This window comes from Acyrthosiphon pisum, chromosome X (assembly GCF_005508785.2).
Source record: "Acyrthosiphon pisum isolate AL4f chromosome X, pea_aphid_22Mar2018_4r6ur, whole genome shotgun sequence".
Classification (NCBI taxonomy): domain Eukaryota; kingdom Metazoa; phylum Arthropoda; class Insecta; order Hemiptera; family Aphididae; genus Acyrthosiphon; species Acyrthosiphon pisum.
The window spans coordinates 1,233,639-1,249,318 of NC_042493.1; the positions used below are offsets into that span (position 1 = coordinate 1,233,639).

The 15,680-nt window shown below is 29.7% G+C and overlaps 1 protein-coding gene across 3 annotated transcripts in view; it reads left to right on the top strand.

The window, feature by feature from the left end:
* Positions 1-15,680, top strand: part of LOC100166878 (calcium/calmodulin-dependent protein kinase type 1) — a 455,364-nt gene that overhangs the window by 273,146 nt on the left and 166,538 nt on the right. For all 3 annotated transcript variants that reach the window (XM_016801012.2, XM_016801013.2, XM_008180600.3), the window contains exon 2: positions 12,226-12,360. In XM_016801012.2, the coding sequence (XP_016656501.2) occupies positions 12,226-12,360 (135 nt within the window). The remainder of the gene's footprint in view (positions 1-12,225; positions 12,361-15,680) is intronic.

Here is a 15,680-nt window from a genome sequence, read left to right on the forward strand (position 1 = left end):
GTGTTATATATGTTATATATTTATATTTATAAAGAAAAAAAACTGTTCTGAGCCCAGTTGTGGGCGTATAAAATTACAATTATATAATATTATATATTATATGTAATAAATAAATAAATTAAAATAAATAAATACTATAAATGAATATAATGGATATATAATTTTAACAGTAATAAATTATAAATTATAAATTAAAAAATATTTTTTTGTTTATTAAGGAGAGATACTATAATTGTTATAATTATATGTTATTTAATTTGTTAAAATTTTCTAATGTCATAAATTTATAAACTAGTAGAAATAATTATCGAATAAAAAATGTGAATCTTCAATGGGAAAGTGAATCTAGTTGGTGCATTGGGGAGGTAAAAATTTGAAATACCCAGTAGTTTTAAAAAGCACAGAGATAAATAAAAAAAATTTTAGGAAAAACGGAATTTTTACGCAAGATCGGTTTTCGATAAAATCAATTTTGGTTTTTGTTGTTACTCTAAAACAAAATACCGTGGGTACATGCAAAATTTGAATGTTTATATTAGCACTGCTATACACCATAATATTTTCAAAATATTTTTACCTGTTTTGAGCTGTTTACGGACATGTTTAGTTTTCAATTTGTTTAGTATTTTTTCTATAAACGTCAAACAAATTGTATTAAATGAAGAATTTTTAGTGCATCAAAACTCGCACTCTAGTTATAGTGCATTACTTGGTAGGCACTTCCAGCCATGGCCAATTTAAGGGAGAGGGTAGAGCGGCCTGCCCTACCCGGGCCAATAACTGAAGTGCCTAACGTAGTCCTTTTTAATTTTAAATACTATTCACGAGTAGCCCTTCTAATTATATCCTAATCATAAAGTCATATAAATATTCAAGACACCTTTACGGCTTTACACGATGTTTAATTGTTGGTCGATTCGATTCTGGTAAAACCATCTCATCTGTGTATAACCTTATTATAAGAAATATTATCGGATTAGGTTGGAAAATCTACCCATATACTTTTGCGATAAATGACGATCATACGATTTATAAAGATATTCGAGCAAAAAGTAATAATAGAAACACATATTTTTAATGAAGATAAATCGATGTTGCACATAATTATCATTTATCATACAAGTAGGTACGATTGTTTATCGTTTAACGTCGCGAGCGGTGTGTCGGGGGGATATTAATTTATAGGTAAGCATACATAATTAACGAGTAAGCACTAATGATATTTTGATTTCGACGAAATAAATGTTACTAACCTAACCTTTCCGACTAAACCAAACACCGCAAATCGTATACGATTTGTAATCTGTACATAAGTACATAGACAACTTATTACTGTTTACCCATAGCCGTGCCATGCGCCATTTTATTAGGTATCTACCTGCGCGTCTTAATTATTAAATTGTGTTAATTTCAAACGACCCGAAATAGATTCTACTGTACTTATTTATGTTATTATGACGTTTACATAGATAGAAACATATTATAATATCTAATTACTACGTAGGAAATTTAATTTCCAATTTCCAGAGCTCTTTTTCCACTCGGAATAATTATTGTTTGTACATACCTATAACTAATACAAATATACAGGGTATATTCATTAAGCATGATTACCCCAGTGTTTTAATTTTAATAATAAATGTATTCAAATTATGTTGTTTGGAATTTTTAAATATACTTAAAGACTACATTTTCAAACAAAACATGTTTTTGTAATACTTGAAAAATGTCTTGTGATGGTACAAACCTCTGTTTTTTCAAACGAAAACCCCTATTTTACTTCAAATTATTAAGTGGATCGTTTTTTTTTCTTTTTAGTATTAATATATTTAATTTAAAATTATTCCAAAGAGTGGTTTTTCAGCTGTAAAAATGATTATACGAAGGACCATGATCCTTAAAATTGTTTTACAAACATTTGAAAGGATGTAATATTGGATCTAGTACCTATTTTTTTATACTTTAGGCATTTATACAAATTATAATTTTTGTTTAATTACTTCAGTTCTTACTATTAATAGTTATATTTTATATACTAATACGGTTTTACGGCATACAATCGATATTTAAGAAAATCTCATTTGTTTCATGTCCCATTTTATAAAAATATCTATACAGTTCCGCTTCTTTTTGTTTCCATGAATTATTTTATTATCCAACCTTATTGCCAATCGCATAGACTTCTCTTTTTATGTCGTGTGATTCTTTTAAACAACGTATATATTTAGCTTTAAATCTACAAGCTACACGATTGCTATTGAGTTTATGAAATCGTAAATTATTAATTTTATTTACTTGTTGCAGTTATATTTATATTTTTGTAATTTTGATAATTTATTATTATTATTATTATTATTATTATTATTCCTTTATGTCTAATTGCACTGTTCTTATTAATTTTCAAAAGGGTTCTTATAAGTGCTCATTTTTCAATGAATATATAAAATAATTAAAATAAATAAATAATGTACTATTGTTATTAACTTTTGAGCCAATACCCAGAACGGTGTGAAAAGGTTCGAGGTATTTAGGTTAGGTTTTGTAAAGTAAGTCGGTGTAATGTATATTGTGTTCAATTTACGTGGGGATGTTATTGCTCGGCGGACTTTTTCATCGGATCTCTCATTTCCCGTGATTTGACTATGACTGGGAATCCATATCAAGATGATGGAGTATCCGGAATTTGTGAGGTTATGCAGTTGGTTCTGAATTTTTCTAGCAATCTCATTAGTAGTGAAGGGGTTTCCGATGCTTCTTAAGGAACTTAAGGAGTCGTTTAACAATTTATGTGCAACCTATTATCAAATTTTCGAGCATTTTGATCAAATGAAAAAAATGTTCAATATTTCTAAATAGCTCAAATAATAAACGAAATTGTTGTATTTATATCATCTATAGATAATGTTAGTAGGTGAAAATGTTGAATACTTACTGTTATTCGTTTTTGAATTATAAAAAATAAAAAATCGATTTTATCGATAACTGGTTTTGCACAGAAATTCCCATTTTTTTCTAAATTTTTCTCTTCTATTATTGGAGATAATAATATATTGAAGTTGAATTTAAAAGCATTTTTCCGACTATATACCTAAAATTTTCTTCAGACACCTGGAATATCTGTAGTGTAAAATCAACACACTTATAGGCCATTACTTCGCTCAGAATCTTAAAATATATAAAAAAAATATTTTATTATAACCTAAAATGATTAAAGAATGTGATTTATCGGCACAACATTTTAATAAAGAATCAATTTTAAAAACATTTTGAACGTGCATTTTTCCATTTTATTTATACGTCCCGACATTTCATTCTAATTTTACCTACTGCGCCATTTCTAAATAATTTGAACGAAATGCGTCAAATTTGTCCTGACAACATATTATTATATTAATATAACGGAATAATATGCACGCCTGATGGTGTTTATTTTGTACCTACCAACTATGTGGAATGTCTAAACCCGAACAAACAAAAAGTTACGAATTCCCGACAGATGTTCCAGTGTATATGATAATATCAAACAGGTAAACACTTAGACAAATATTTACCTTTAACATATAATTGTCAGCATAATTTTGAGCGCACAAGCGAAATTCTCGATTTATCAGAAACGATTGTTATCAAAATGGCTGTACCTAACCTATATGATAATATTATTTATGTAACTATATAATAATATTATAAACAAATCTATACAGTGTATCCAGGGTCCAGGGTGGGGAGGTAAGTGACCGAGTGGCTTATTATAGGTACATTAAGTTATGAAAAATACAACTTTAAAAGGGGTGGGATTATATCTGTGTATGTCTTTTATTTAGTTAGGTAGTTAATTATACTTGATTTACTTTCAAAAGTGTTAATTTTTTTAATTTTATAAAACAAATTTGTATATTTCTGGTTTTTCTGGTTTAATTGTGTACGTTGGTTGATAGCATAGGGGGGCTTTAGGGGCTAAGCCCTCCCAAAAATGTCCATATCGAAAAAAGCGATAGGTACTGCTGTAGGTTTCCTACATTTTGTTTTAAGCTTATTAAATATTATCAAAGTAAAGCTTTAGCCCCCCAAATCCCAAACGCTATTTGCGCATATGGTTGATAGCAAGATAAAATATATTTAAAATGTAAAAAAATGATGAAAAAAGTTGAAAATGTTTTGATGATACACCATAAAATGTTCGGTAGGTTCGGATTTGTTTAATAAAAGCTAAATGGCCCATAACTAAAAAAAATAAAACAATTAGACTCTCCCTTTAAATGGTTATTTTACATATCCATCGTACAAGCTGACCAGTCACTTCCCCTAGGGACACATGGTACATATATTATACTGATAACGAAATCAACAAAATAGGATAAGCGTGAACTCCCCCCTCCACCCGAAAATTATTTTTGACTTAACTGCCAAGGGGAGAATTTAATAATTCGTGCATTAAATTTATAAAAATATTTACAATTGTTTACAGTTTTTCCGGAAGTTATGGGATAGAGTGTATGGGAGGACTATGTGAACTTTCCCCCCTCCCGCCAAACTTATTTTTGTCTTAACGGCCAGACGGGCGTTTAGAAAGTCGGTAATCGAATTGTAATAATTTTGAAAATGTTTGCAGTAGGTATCGAAAGGCCAATGTTTCACGTATCGTGAAAAAACGATGGCATTGCGGTCGGTCGGTTTTATCGCGAACGGCAGTAAAATAAAATAAACAAACAAAGCGAACGAAAGGTTTCGTGAATACGCGTTTGGGGTTAGGTATACCTTGGGGTGCAATATAATTTAATATAGTTTGGTAGCAAAAGTTTAGAAATAACGGGTAAAAGACTTTATTCGAAGTAAAAAAAAAAAACTAAAAAACAACGTGGACGAAAAAGACTGTGCGAGGCTATCAAAATTTAGTTAGAAACTTTTATTTTCACATTCAGAGGTACACACAATATATATTCGACTCGACGCCCCGTCGGGCGCGGGTGCTGAACACGTTATAAGTTTTGTTTCCACGTAGGTCGCATTATGAGGCAATATAATTTCTCGTCGGTACCTATCGCTTTTTTCATTTTTAGTGTAACAAATCCGCAGCGTAGTGCCTTCATCTAAGTGTTATCGCGATAACAACGAAATATTATGACGGCGAGAACTATGTTAAGTTAACTTCCGTCGTTCGAAACAGTTGCAAAAATTAAATTTAGTCGAGCTATGCTGGTATCTGCGCCAAGTGGGATGAGGTTAGAAGGTTCAATCTCCCCCCCCCCCCCCGCACACCTTTAAACATGGAAAGTATATAAAATATGTATTTACAACGACTTAAAACTACTAACATAATATTATGTTTAAGTATTTTTATCTATTATGATGACCCTCCTCCCACACCAAATATTCGTTTCTGAGGCACGGATCTTTTTTTTTTATTAATAAAATTACCTTCGGCGACATAGGCTATTGGAATTCGGCACTGATCTGTATTGGTCAGGAGTGGTGAATTTTTCAAACGTTACGTGCCAAAAATTAACTGATTTATTTATATTTTTGCGCATGTCATTATTAAATCATGAAAACAATTATAAATAATAACAATAATATTTTAATTTTAAAAAATAAATATTTATTTAAATGTAAGTACCTACCCATTTATGGTATTTGTTTAGCAAACTGATAAGATATATTATAAAAATAATACTAGGTACTTAAGTATTTGTTAATTAGAATGAATCGAATAAAAAAGTTGAAGACGAAATTGACAAAAAACAGCGAATGCTTTAAAATGGAATAATTTTAGGAAATAGAATTCCCCACTTTAAAAATCTTGTTTCTTAAAATTTCCGAGCAAACTACAGCCTATTGCCCAATCAAATCCAATTTTTTCCGATTCAACGGGTACAATTCTTCTAATTCTTTCAATAACGATAATTCAATTTTATCTATAGTTATTAATAATACGATATATATATTATAGGAATGATTTTAGACTGTTGAGCATCGCGTCGTCTTACATTTAATATATTGTTACATTAACTTAAACGGAACTGCAATTTAATTTTGTGGAAGACGTCAACTACGGTTATGAAAACGTACTTCTTACATTGTGGTCTTATTATTTATTATTATACATTTTTTTTTTTGTTTCCATGATATATTATATATATATATATTCCTTAATCTGTTACTTATAGAACAGAAATTAGTGAAAGTTATGACCGATTAAATGGCTTGAATACCGGATTTAAAAAGTCATCCAGCGAAGGCATTTTGACAGTTATTTTTAAAAATAAAATAATATAACACCTACATTGTCGTAACTATGCGAGCCACAGATTTTCCATCTCTGGTCTGGGTAGTGGTAATACTGTTATTATTTACGCCATCAGTGTCCGAATAATTGGCAGTGGTCACATTAATATTGTGTAGATTATTAGAAAAACATAATAATACAATAAAAAAATAATATATCTAACTCATAATATGTCGTCGGTAATCGATTATTATAGGTACATGTAATAGTTTTGATTTCAGACTTTTAAGCGTCGTGTGGTTTTACGTTTATCATGACGTTATACATATATCAGCATTTTTAACGGACCTACAGTTTAATATTCTGGAAGACGTCAAAGATTACGAAAACGCACTTAAATTGTGGTTTGTTTTTTATTAAAAACAAAATATATTACATAAACATTTTAATTTTTAGCTCGCCACACCAATTTACTATCCCTGGCATGGGTAGTCGTATTATTATTATTTACGCCGTCGGTATTGTGCAAATTATTTACAAAAATATAAAATAATAATCATCTTACACATAAGCCGGTGGTAATCAAGTGTGTTCGAGTAGGTATGTAATATTATACATTATAATAAAAGGGCACGATTGTATATTATCTCGGACAGATCCGTTTATATAGATCGATTCGATTCATTTAATTTATTATCTTATAATATTATAATGTGTAAGACTGCCGCCCGAAGGACAATCGACAACTCGCTCGGTATAATAATTATTACGGTCGGCCACATACCGCAAAGTAAAAAAAAAATTGCTACCTATTCAATTTCAGCCGTCGTGGCTGTGTATTATAATGATATATCGGCAAATGTCATAAGACAGAAACGTTCAAAGACTGTGTATAGGTCGACGTACACAATATAATATATTATATCACACCGCTGTAATTGTACACAAAACACGTCGGTTTTTTTTTAATTAGTTGCCGCAAGTGAACATCGTGTAAACGTCAACAGAGACATTGCCGTGTTCAAACGGCGTTCACAATATAGCTATCGATATTTGTTATCCACTGTGTCCTGCACTTGTGGGATTATTATGGTCGTCACATAGCTGGGGTAATAAACCAAACAGATTTAAAAAGTGCGATTGTTTTATTTATTTCCGACAAAAGAGTGCCGGAGAAACGATTTGCTTCGGAGCAAAGCAATCGATAACATATTTGCTCGTCATTAAAAAACCTGTAATCGCCATATTGTACCTGGCAGTACAATATTATTACATATGTTAATCAATGCCGGTGGTATTTTTTAATTAAAATACTTAATTGTTATTACTTTTTTATCTGGAGTATAATAACTTGTGGTTGTGCACTTACAGTCTTCCTGTAAAACATGTCCGGTATGATATTATGCACCTAGACCCGGTGCCGTATCCAGGAATTTTGTCCGGGGAGGGTAGGGGGAGTGCTAAGTCTCAAAAAAAATACAAATACAATATATCTTTTATTTATACTTTTTATTTTTTTATTAATCTTGATAAAATTCTAAGGCCAACACAGTAAATGGTGGGGCTATAACCCCTTAGCCCCCCCTGGCTATGTAACTGCCTAAACCAATGTACTGCAGAGTGAGTTATCACCGCCAATAACCAATACTATTGTCATTTGCTTAAGACATGACGTTTTTAATGTTTGAACAATAATTTTAGAATTAATTTATAGGAACTATAAACAATTTTAAAGACTTTTTATTTTTATATTTTGTATGACACTTTTAGCCACCAATTTTTTTTTTATATTAAATGTTAGTGATAATTATGTCATTATAGGAATACTCCTTTAATTATATTTTTTAATGGCTAGTGCTTTGAAGTTTAATTGATGTACAATTTTCAATAACACAGTGCTGCAGCCGTAGACAGAGAGTTCAGTTATTTTTAGTTACTAACGGATTATTCACGGTATGAAATACTTCATAGTCGGTTAGACCAGATGTTTTTTCAAGGAGGAGGGGAGTCTAAAGAGGAGAGTCCAACAATACCACAAGACCATTAATCGCAATATTATATGGACAATAATTTATTATATATTGCAAAAATCAATGCACGATGCACAATGGAAATTACGTTTCGATTGCTATAATTACAGCATACTAATATGGTGCTCTCTTTTTTTTGATATTAATGTGCCAGTGGTAAAAACAATTAGTTTTAATACTGATGTATTATACCTACCCCATAACCATATATTAAATAACTTTTTTTTTAAATTTAATGTAAATATTATAGATAAATACATATTATATTTTATAAATTGATTGATATTTAAATAAATACTGGAAAACATAATATCATAGCAATATTATACATTTTAAGTATTCTTACTGCTCAACCTTTATAAAATTTTGATTTTAACATCTAAGCAAAGAGCCATAAATGTATTTATTCTTTTTTTAAATTGAACAAATATTAGAACATTATTCTTAAACAGTGTTTGTGATTTATCCATCACCTTCAAGCTTTGCTAGTGTTAGAAATATAGAGCTCGAAAAATATAAATAAAATTACGATTGAAAATAAACATAATATTTAGTATTTACACGCAAATAATTATGTAAATAATAGTGAAAGAAATAAAACAAAACGAGACAACATATTTTATAATCTTATAAGCATGTATGGTACTTAGAAATAATATAAATATAATAATTTTGCTTATATTATAATATTTATAATTATAATAAACCCTTAAACTTACTATAAAGTTGTATGCAAACGTTATTCATTCACAATTATTTATTGTCTTAACATAATGAGGCGATACACACAACAAGTTATACATATCAGATGATGTATAAAGTTTCCTAAATTGTCTATCATCGAATAAATTAACAAAGTATTACCACCTATATTTATGTAAATTTTGATTGAAGGAAGATAATAATTATAAAAGTCATTATAACTTTTGGACTACCTCTATCCATTTTTGAAATAATAACGCGTATTCTACCATATCCTATATTATTTTTTTTTTTAAGTTTTGCACTAAGTACTATTAGCGATCGCGAACTCAACTTTGTCCTCAACAGTATTTGGAAGCCGTTTTTCCACAAACAAACTTATTTTCACTTTCACAGCTCATACTCAAGGGACAATTTTATGTATAATTTGTTACTTCAAAAAAAATAATATTTTGACGGTTATTCTGTTGTCGATTAGAAATTAAAAAAAATATCAATCACAAATATTATACACGAATAATAGGAAGAGTCTTGTTCGTGGATATATCCAAGAAACGACAAAATATTTTAACGAGTCGCCAAACCCGAATAGGTACGTTCATAGTGTGTACCTAAGTAGCTTTATACATTTAATTCGTTTTGACTATATCTGTAATTTAATTCCGTTGTGTGAAATTCATTTTTTTTAAATCGTTACCATAATGATACTATACGAAATGGCCACCTTTTGTTTTTGAATTTTATAATTTATGCTCGTTTGCCTACTGTTTACAGCTGTGTGTGTATAAGAATTATTTTCACAAAAAACTGACTTAAACTAGATACCTACTCTTAACAATAGAAAAAATTATTTAAATACAATTTTAGAAAAATCATAATTCAAAAAACGACCGAAATACAAACTACAATAACAGAAGGCGGAGGCCTGCGCGGTGCTATTATTTTTAATGTATTGAGAATACACAATTGATTTTACTTCCTTCCGCAATAATAGTAATAATAATTGCTATTATATTGATTGGAAACGAAACTGCTGGTCGGAAGCTAATGTGCTGGACGTCTTGTACTATTATATTTTATTATCGCCGTTTGCTCTGTGTTAAGTCACCCGCCGTAATAGCTGGTGGAAAACGACATTATACTATCCACGCTAACTATACTTACATCGCTTTAAAAGTTATTGCATACTTGCTGGTAATCATATTATTATGATAATCTCGAGATGGGTTGGACCCAAGCCAATACAATATGAATATCGCACGGAAAAATGTTTACACACATTGAAACTTTACCAAGAAATAAAAATCGTAATTACTTTTTATTATAATATATTATCGCTTATCCGAGTATATCCTCCAAATACGAGATTCTACCATAAAATTTAACCATTACAGTCACAAAACCCTTTGACCAATCATAAACATCCCTTATCGTATCCCGAGATATACTGTCCATTTCGATCTCCAAATCCAACCGGTACATAGAAGACAGTAAGACACGGTCATCCGCGTCTATACCGTTGTTACCACTCCTCACTCGCTAGTCACCAAAATCCACTTTTAGATACATCATTAGTTGCAAGAACTGTGCCCGAGAATCATCTCCGTCGTCTCAATATAAAATAAAATAGTGCATATATCGTGATTGACAATTTAAAATGTTAATTTGAAGAAAAAAATTAATTAATGATTGTTATCACAGTTATTATATTATTTTGTTCGTTTTAAACACTTTACACATACAAAATAATATAATATTATAATGATTTTTCTTTTATCTTTATTTTTTTCACAATACTGATATACCTAATATATCCTCAACAATCTATTCAAATTGTAATTGGAACGAAGGTCTAAAATTGTATATACCTATCAGCGCATCTAACGTATGAAGGATCCAAGTGAAGCTCCTCCCACCTGTGTAACAAATAACCAGCCCCTCCACAGCAAACCAAAACTCTGTTTTCGCCACTGGTTATTTATAGTGTGTGTAAAAACTTCGTATGCAGATAATATGACGTTTTCTAGAAAAAAAAAATTCTAAGTAAATCCAAGTAACAAGTGTCATCTCAAAATGTAAATTTGAGTAGGTAATTTTGTATTTGTAATGATCCTTGTAAGTGCAATGAAAGTCATATTCGCATTGTGCAATCGTTTCTATTTGAACACGCAATGTACATAAACTACCTGTTATAGGTTAAAATGAAAATCTAGAGTATTTATCATAAAAACAAATTCGATACCCTACCTATTGTTCAAAATATTGAAAGCAAAAAACATAACTTATCAAAATTACGCAAAAACTATTATTAAGTTCTATAAGTTGAATGATTTACGCGCACACTGTGTTTGTACCTATCAAAGCAAAATCTTTTAATATGTAAAGTTAAATCAAATGTCGCAAACTCCAAACTTTAAGTTTATTAAAGTACCAACCAACAGTAGTCGTGCACAGTTGAATAGGCGGTGGCACAGAACACTATATATAATATACCCAGCCTGTTCAATTTAACGGCTAAAAATCGTGGGGTCGTGGGTGAGCAGATGTAGATGTAATAATAAAATATAGGTATAATTGATACGTAGAAAATATATTACTATGAGTAGTTTTTGGAGAGTTCGCTTAAAATACTGAGCTCTTTCACGTTCACATTTATATTATATTTTCAAAGCAACTCGTTCACTTCCACGTTCATTGGGTCGTTAACTTAATTATTTGTTTAAAAACTAATTACTATCTACAGAAATGAAACTCCGCAGTGTAGTAGTGTACTATACCTAGTCTACTTCCAATTATGCAAAAAACAGCATATGAAAAAAAAATATCATTCAAATTTTTATTTTTTATCTGTATGTAGGTATACCAACAGTTCAATAAATAGAAAAAAATAGCTCAGTTGTAAAATGTTAAAGTTCTCTAAAAATTTGAATTTCTTTCACGTATCTCATTATTATTTAAACGAACTAATTGATGTTCACTAAATATTAACGTAAACGCAATGAACACGTTCTTTCCTAACACTGACTATATGAGTTAAGACGAACTAGATTCATCCTGCGTGTTGTGCTGTTTGAAAGGAATATATTATTTTTTTTTCTTACCAATGGTTTTTTTTGGGAGGAAATCTGATTTTTTCTCAACTAAACTGGTCGATAAAAACATGTAAATATACTCCTAATCCACTAAAGGGGAGGGGGCTTGAACCCATAATATTTTAGACAGATACGACCTATAATTTGCAACGACTTGACACGAGTTTTGTGTTTACAGGGGTGCTTTTTCCGAAGTCCGATTGGCCGTGAGCAAGGAACGTCCGAACGAAATGTACGCCGTGAAGATAATCGATAAAAAAGCGTTGAAGGGCAAAGAGGACTCTCTGGACAACGAGATCAAAGTCTTGCGAAGGTAAGGATTAATAATATTGTAATATTGTGGATAAACGCGTCTAATATGTATATGTGTTCCGGTTTACGATATTAAAATATTGTATTGTATTATAATATATAGGTACAATGCGTAGGGTTTCCGCAGTTATTTTTTAACACACATTATTATAATTTTTTCATCCGGCACGCGCGTCGCGTCACGGGAAGAGGGTATAATATTATTATGTTAACCGTCAAGTATACAAATATTGTTCATTTATAATTATAATAATAATATATCCATATGTACCTATCAGCGTTATATTAATATTTTACGATGTGAAGCACGCCCAGCGGGGGTGTCAATATTATATACCTAATAACACATCAGCAAAAGGGTTATTTTACGAAACTGGACATTTTAATATTTTTTTTTTGTACCCTATCTGTGATTACTTCGGTGTTTTAGTCATTTTCGGGCAGGTATATTTCAGTTAATTTACAGCGACGCCAAGCGTTGACGGATTTACAATGTAATATGCACATTTTTACATTTTGTTATTACTATATTAGGAGGTATCGACATATTGTGCATTTAGGTACGGTCGTACGGATTATATTATTCCCAGCAGACTATAATATTATATGTTTCCAATTTTCCATAGGCGACAAACAACTGTTGTAATAATATTATTTTACTACTTCGACCATGTTATACGCGTTTCAGAAGGTAGCTAAAAATATTCTAATTGATCGGATAAGCTGACAATAAATTACTCAGTGCGATTATGCAGGGTGATTTTCACTCCAAGCAAGCTCACACCCTTACCTATCAACAATTATTATTGTGTTAGTATTTGTTCGAATATTGATTTTTGGGGTTTTTGAGTATACTTAAAACAGTTTAATATTTGGATTTGTTGTACCATATAATGAGTATCAACTTCTTTTTATAAAAAGAAACACCCTTTTATCGTGTTATATTTAAGCAGATGAATTTTTTTGAAATGTTTATGTATCTAAGTCGAAATTCAAACAAGTAATTTTTGAGTTATTTAACTATATCGGGGCTCTGATAATTTAAAAATAATAATTATTTATGTTAATAATTCAGGACTTGCAAACGTTATAATATCGTTATGATTATTACGTTATATTTGACATAAAACGATTCAAATTTTTAAACATTATTATAACAGAAACCGATAACCAAAAATAATAAAATACCACAAAACAAAACATAACGATTAAAAAAATATATTATACATCATTAATCGAAAAATAACGTAAAACGTAATTTATAAAATATCATTGACCGAAAAAAAAAACGTAAAACGAAATAATAAAATAATAAAATATAATAAAATATTATTTTAAAATGTATTTATTTAAAAATTTGGTTTCGTAGAAACATTTATTTCATGCAAAAAATCTAAGAATTAATTATACTATATTCCGTATCCGAGTTAGCATTACTACCTACCCGCATTAGTTATTATTTTTAAATTTAATTAGGTATTTACACAATTTTAAATAACGATAAACGTAAAACTTGTGTAACTTTTTAATTATGAATAACGATAAACGCAAAAATTTTGTGACGTTTAATTGTAAATAACATCAAATGGAATTTTTTTTAAATGCAAGTCTTAGCTGGTTAACATAATATCAACATTTCGTAATTTGTAAATGACTAAAATTAGTTAGTAAAGTAAACTCTATAAATTCATTAGTTACACCTTTTTTTAATTTTTTGTAAAATCATTTTTAAGAACTATTATCTTTGGTGTATTAATTTTAATACGAGTTACTCAGAAACGGCTATGAAAGTATGAACGTAGATTTATATACAATATAACATTAAAAAAAAAAGCTGTCATTATACGGTAGAAAAATTGTTTTCATTTGAAAAACAAAATAGATTTTTGTCGCCACTATACACTCCTTAAATGGTATGATAAAAATTAAATAATTAAAAATATGATCCAAAAGTAAATTTTATACCTATAAAATGTCCAAAAATGAGCATTATATATAATACAACATGACAAATGAGAGGACCACATCTTATGAACAATTATTACTCCAAGTATATTAATTTTTAATACGAGTTCGGAGTTACTCAGAAACAACTTGTTTAAATACAGATTTAGATATAATTTAGGCATTATCGAAAAAATGATCTGCCTAACATTTTGCGCGTGGAAAAAAGTTGGTTTTAATTTGAAAAAAAAATCACCACTCGCCTAAATGGTACGATAAAATATAAATGATTAAAAATATAATCCAAACGTGTAAGTGGTAGGTAGGTCCTTAAAATGTTGAAAAATATGAATTCGAATCAAAATGACAGGAAAAATAGGAAGTGAGCATGCTTGATGAATCACCCTGTATATGCGGGTTATGAGCGTAATAATATTGTGTCGAACTAAGTACCGTTATGATTTTACCTGTATATATATATATAGAAAACTGGACAGTCGAAATAAAACTAATTCAATTTTTTTATGACTGCGTTTAACGACGGATATCATTAAAACACGACGAATACATATTATTTTTACAAAAAAAAAAAAATAATAATAATTGGACAGACTACAAAGCTATATTATACGGGTTGGCTTTTTCGTATAATAATAATACATTATGCTAATGAATACGATATTCACAGTAAACACATAATAATATTTTATATTCATATAAATCATAATTTTAAAAGTTTGAACCGTGTACGACTAGCAATCAGTCGGATGTTGTTGTATTGAACAATTATACATCGAAACCAAATAACATGTACAGAGTGCCTCCTAAAAGAATTTTCTGACCTCGAAACATATTCATTTTTTTCTAGTAGATGTCAAAATGTTGACGCTTTCCCACCCTTACCTCCCAAAAAAAATTTCGGCGCTTACGTCGGAGACTATAATGCTATATTATATGAGTTCGCTTTTCGTCATAATAATGAAACGTTATATTAATAAATACAATTGTTCAATAAATGTTTAATATTTTATATTCAACAAATAATTATTCAAAAGTTTAAACTGGAAGTTATGACTGATCGATCGGATAAACTGCTGTTTTGAACAGTTCTAAATCGAAACCAAATATTACTCTCTAACCAAATATTATGAATGAGGTGCGTATGGGGTGCTTCTTAAGGGGATGTCAGCGATGATTGTTAGCGATTTCTCTCTATGATCCACGTGCAACATAGTCAAAACGAATTCACTCAAAATTATTTTTTTTTGTTTTATGTTTTTAGATAACCTTAGAGTATAATATCACATTGCAAAAATCACAGAGGATAATATTTTTGAGATTACAACATATCGATTCGTTTGAATGACGTCTCAAAAT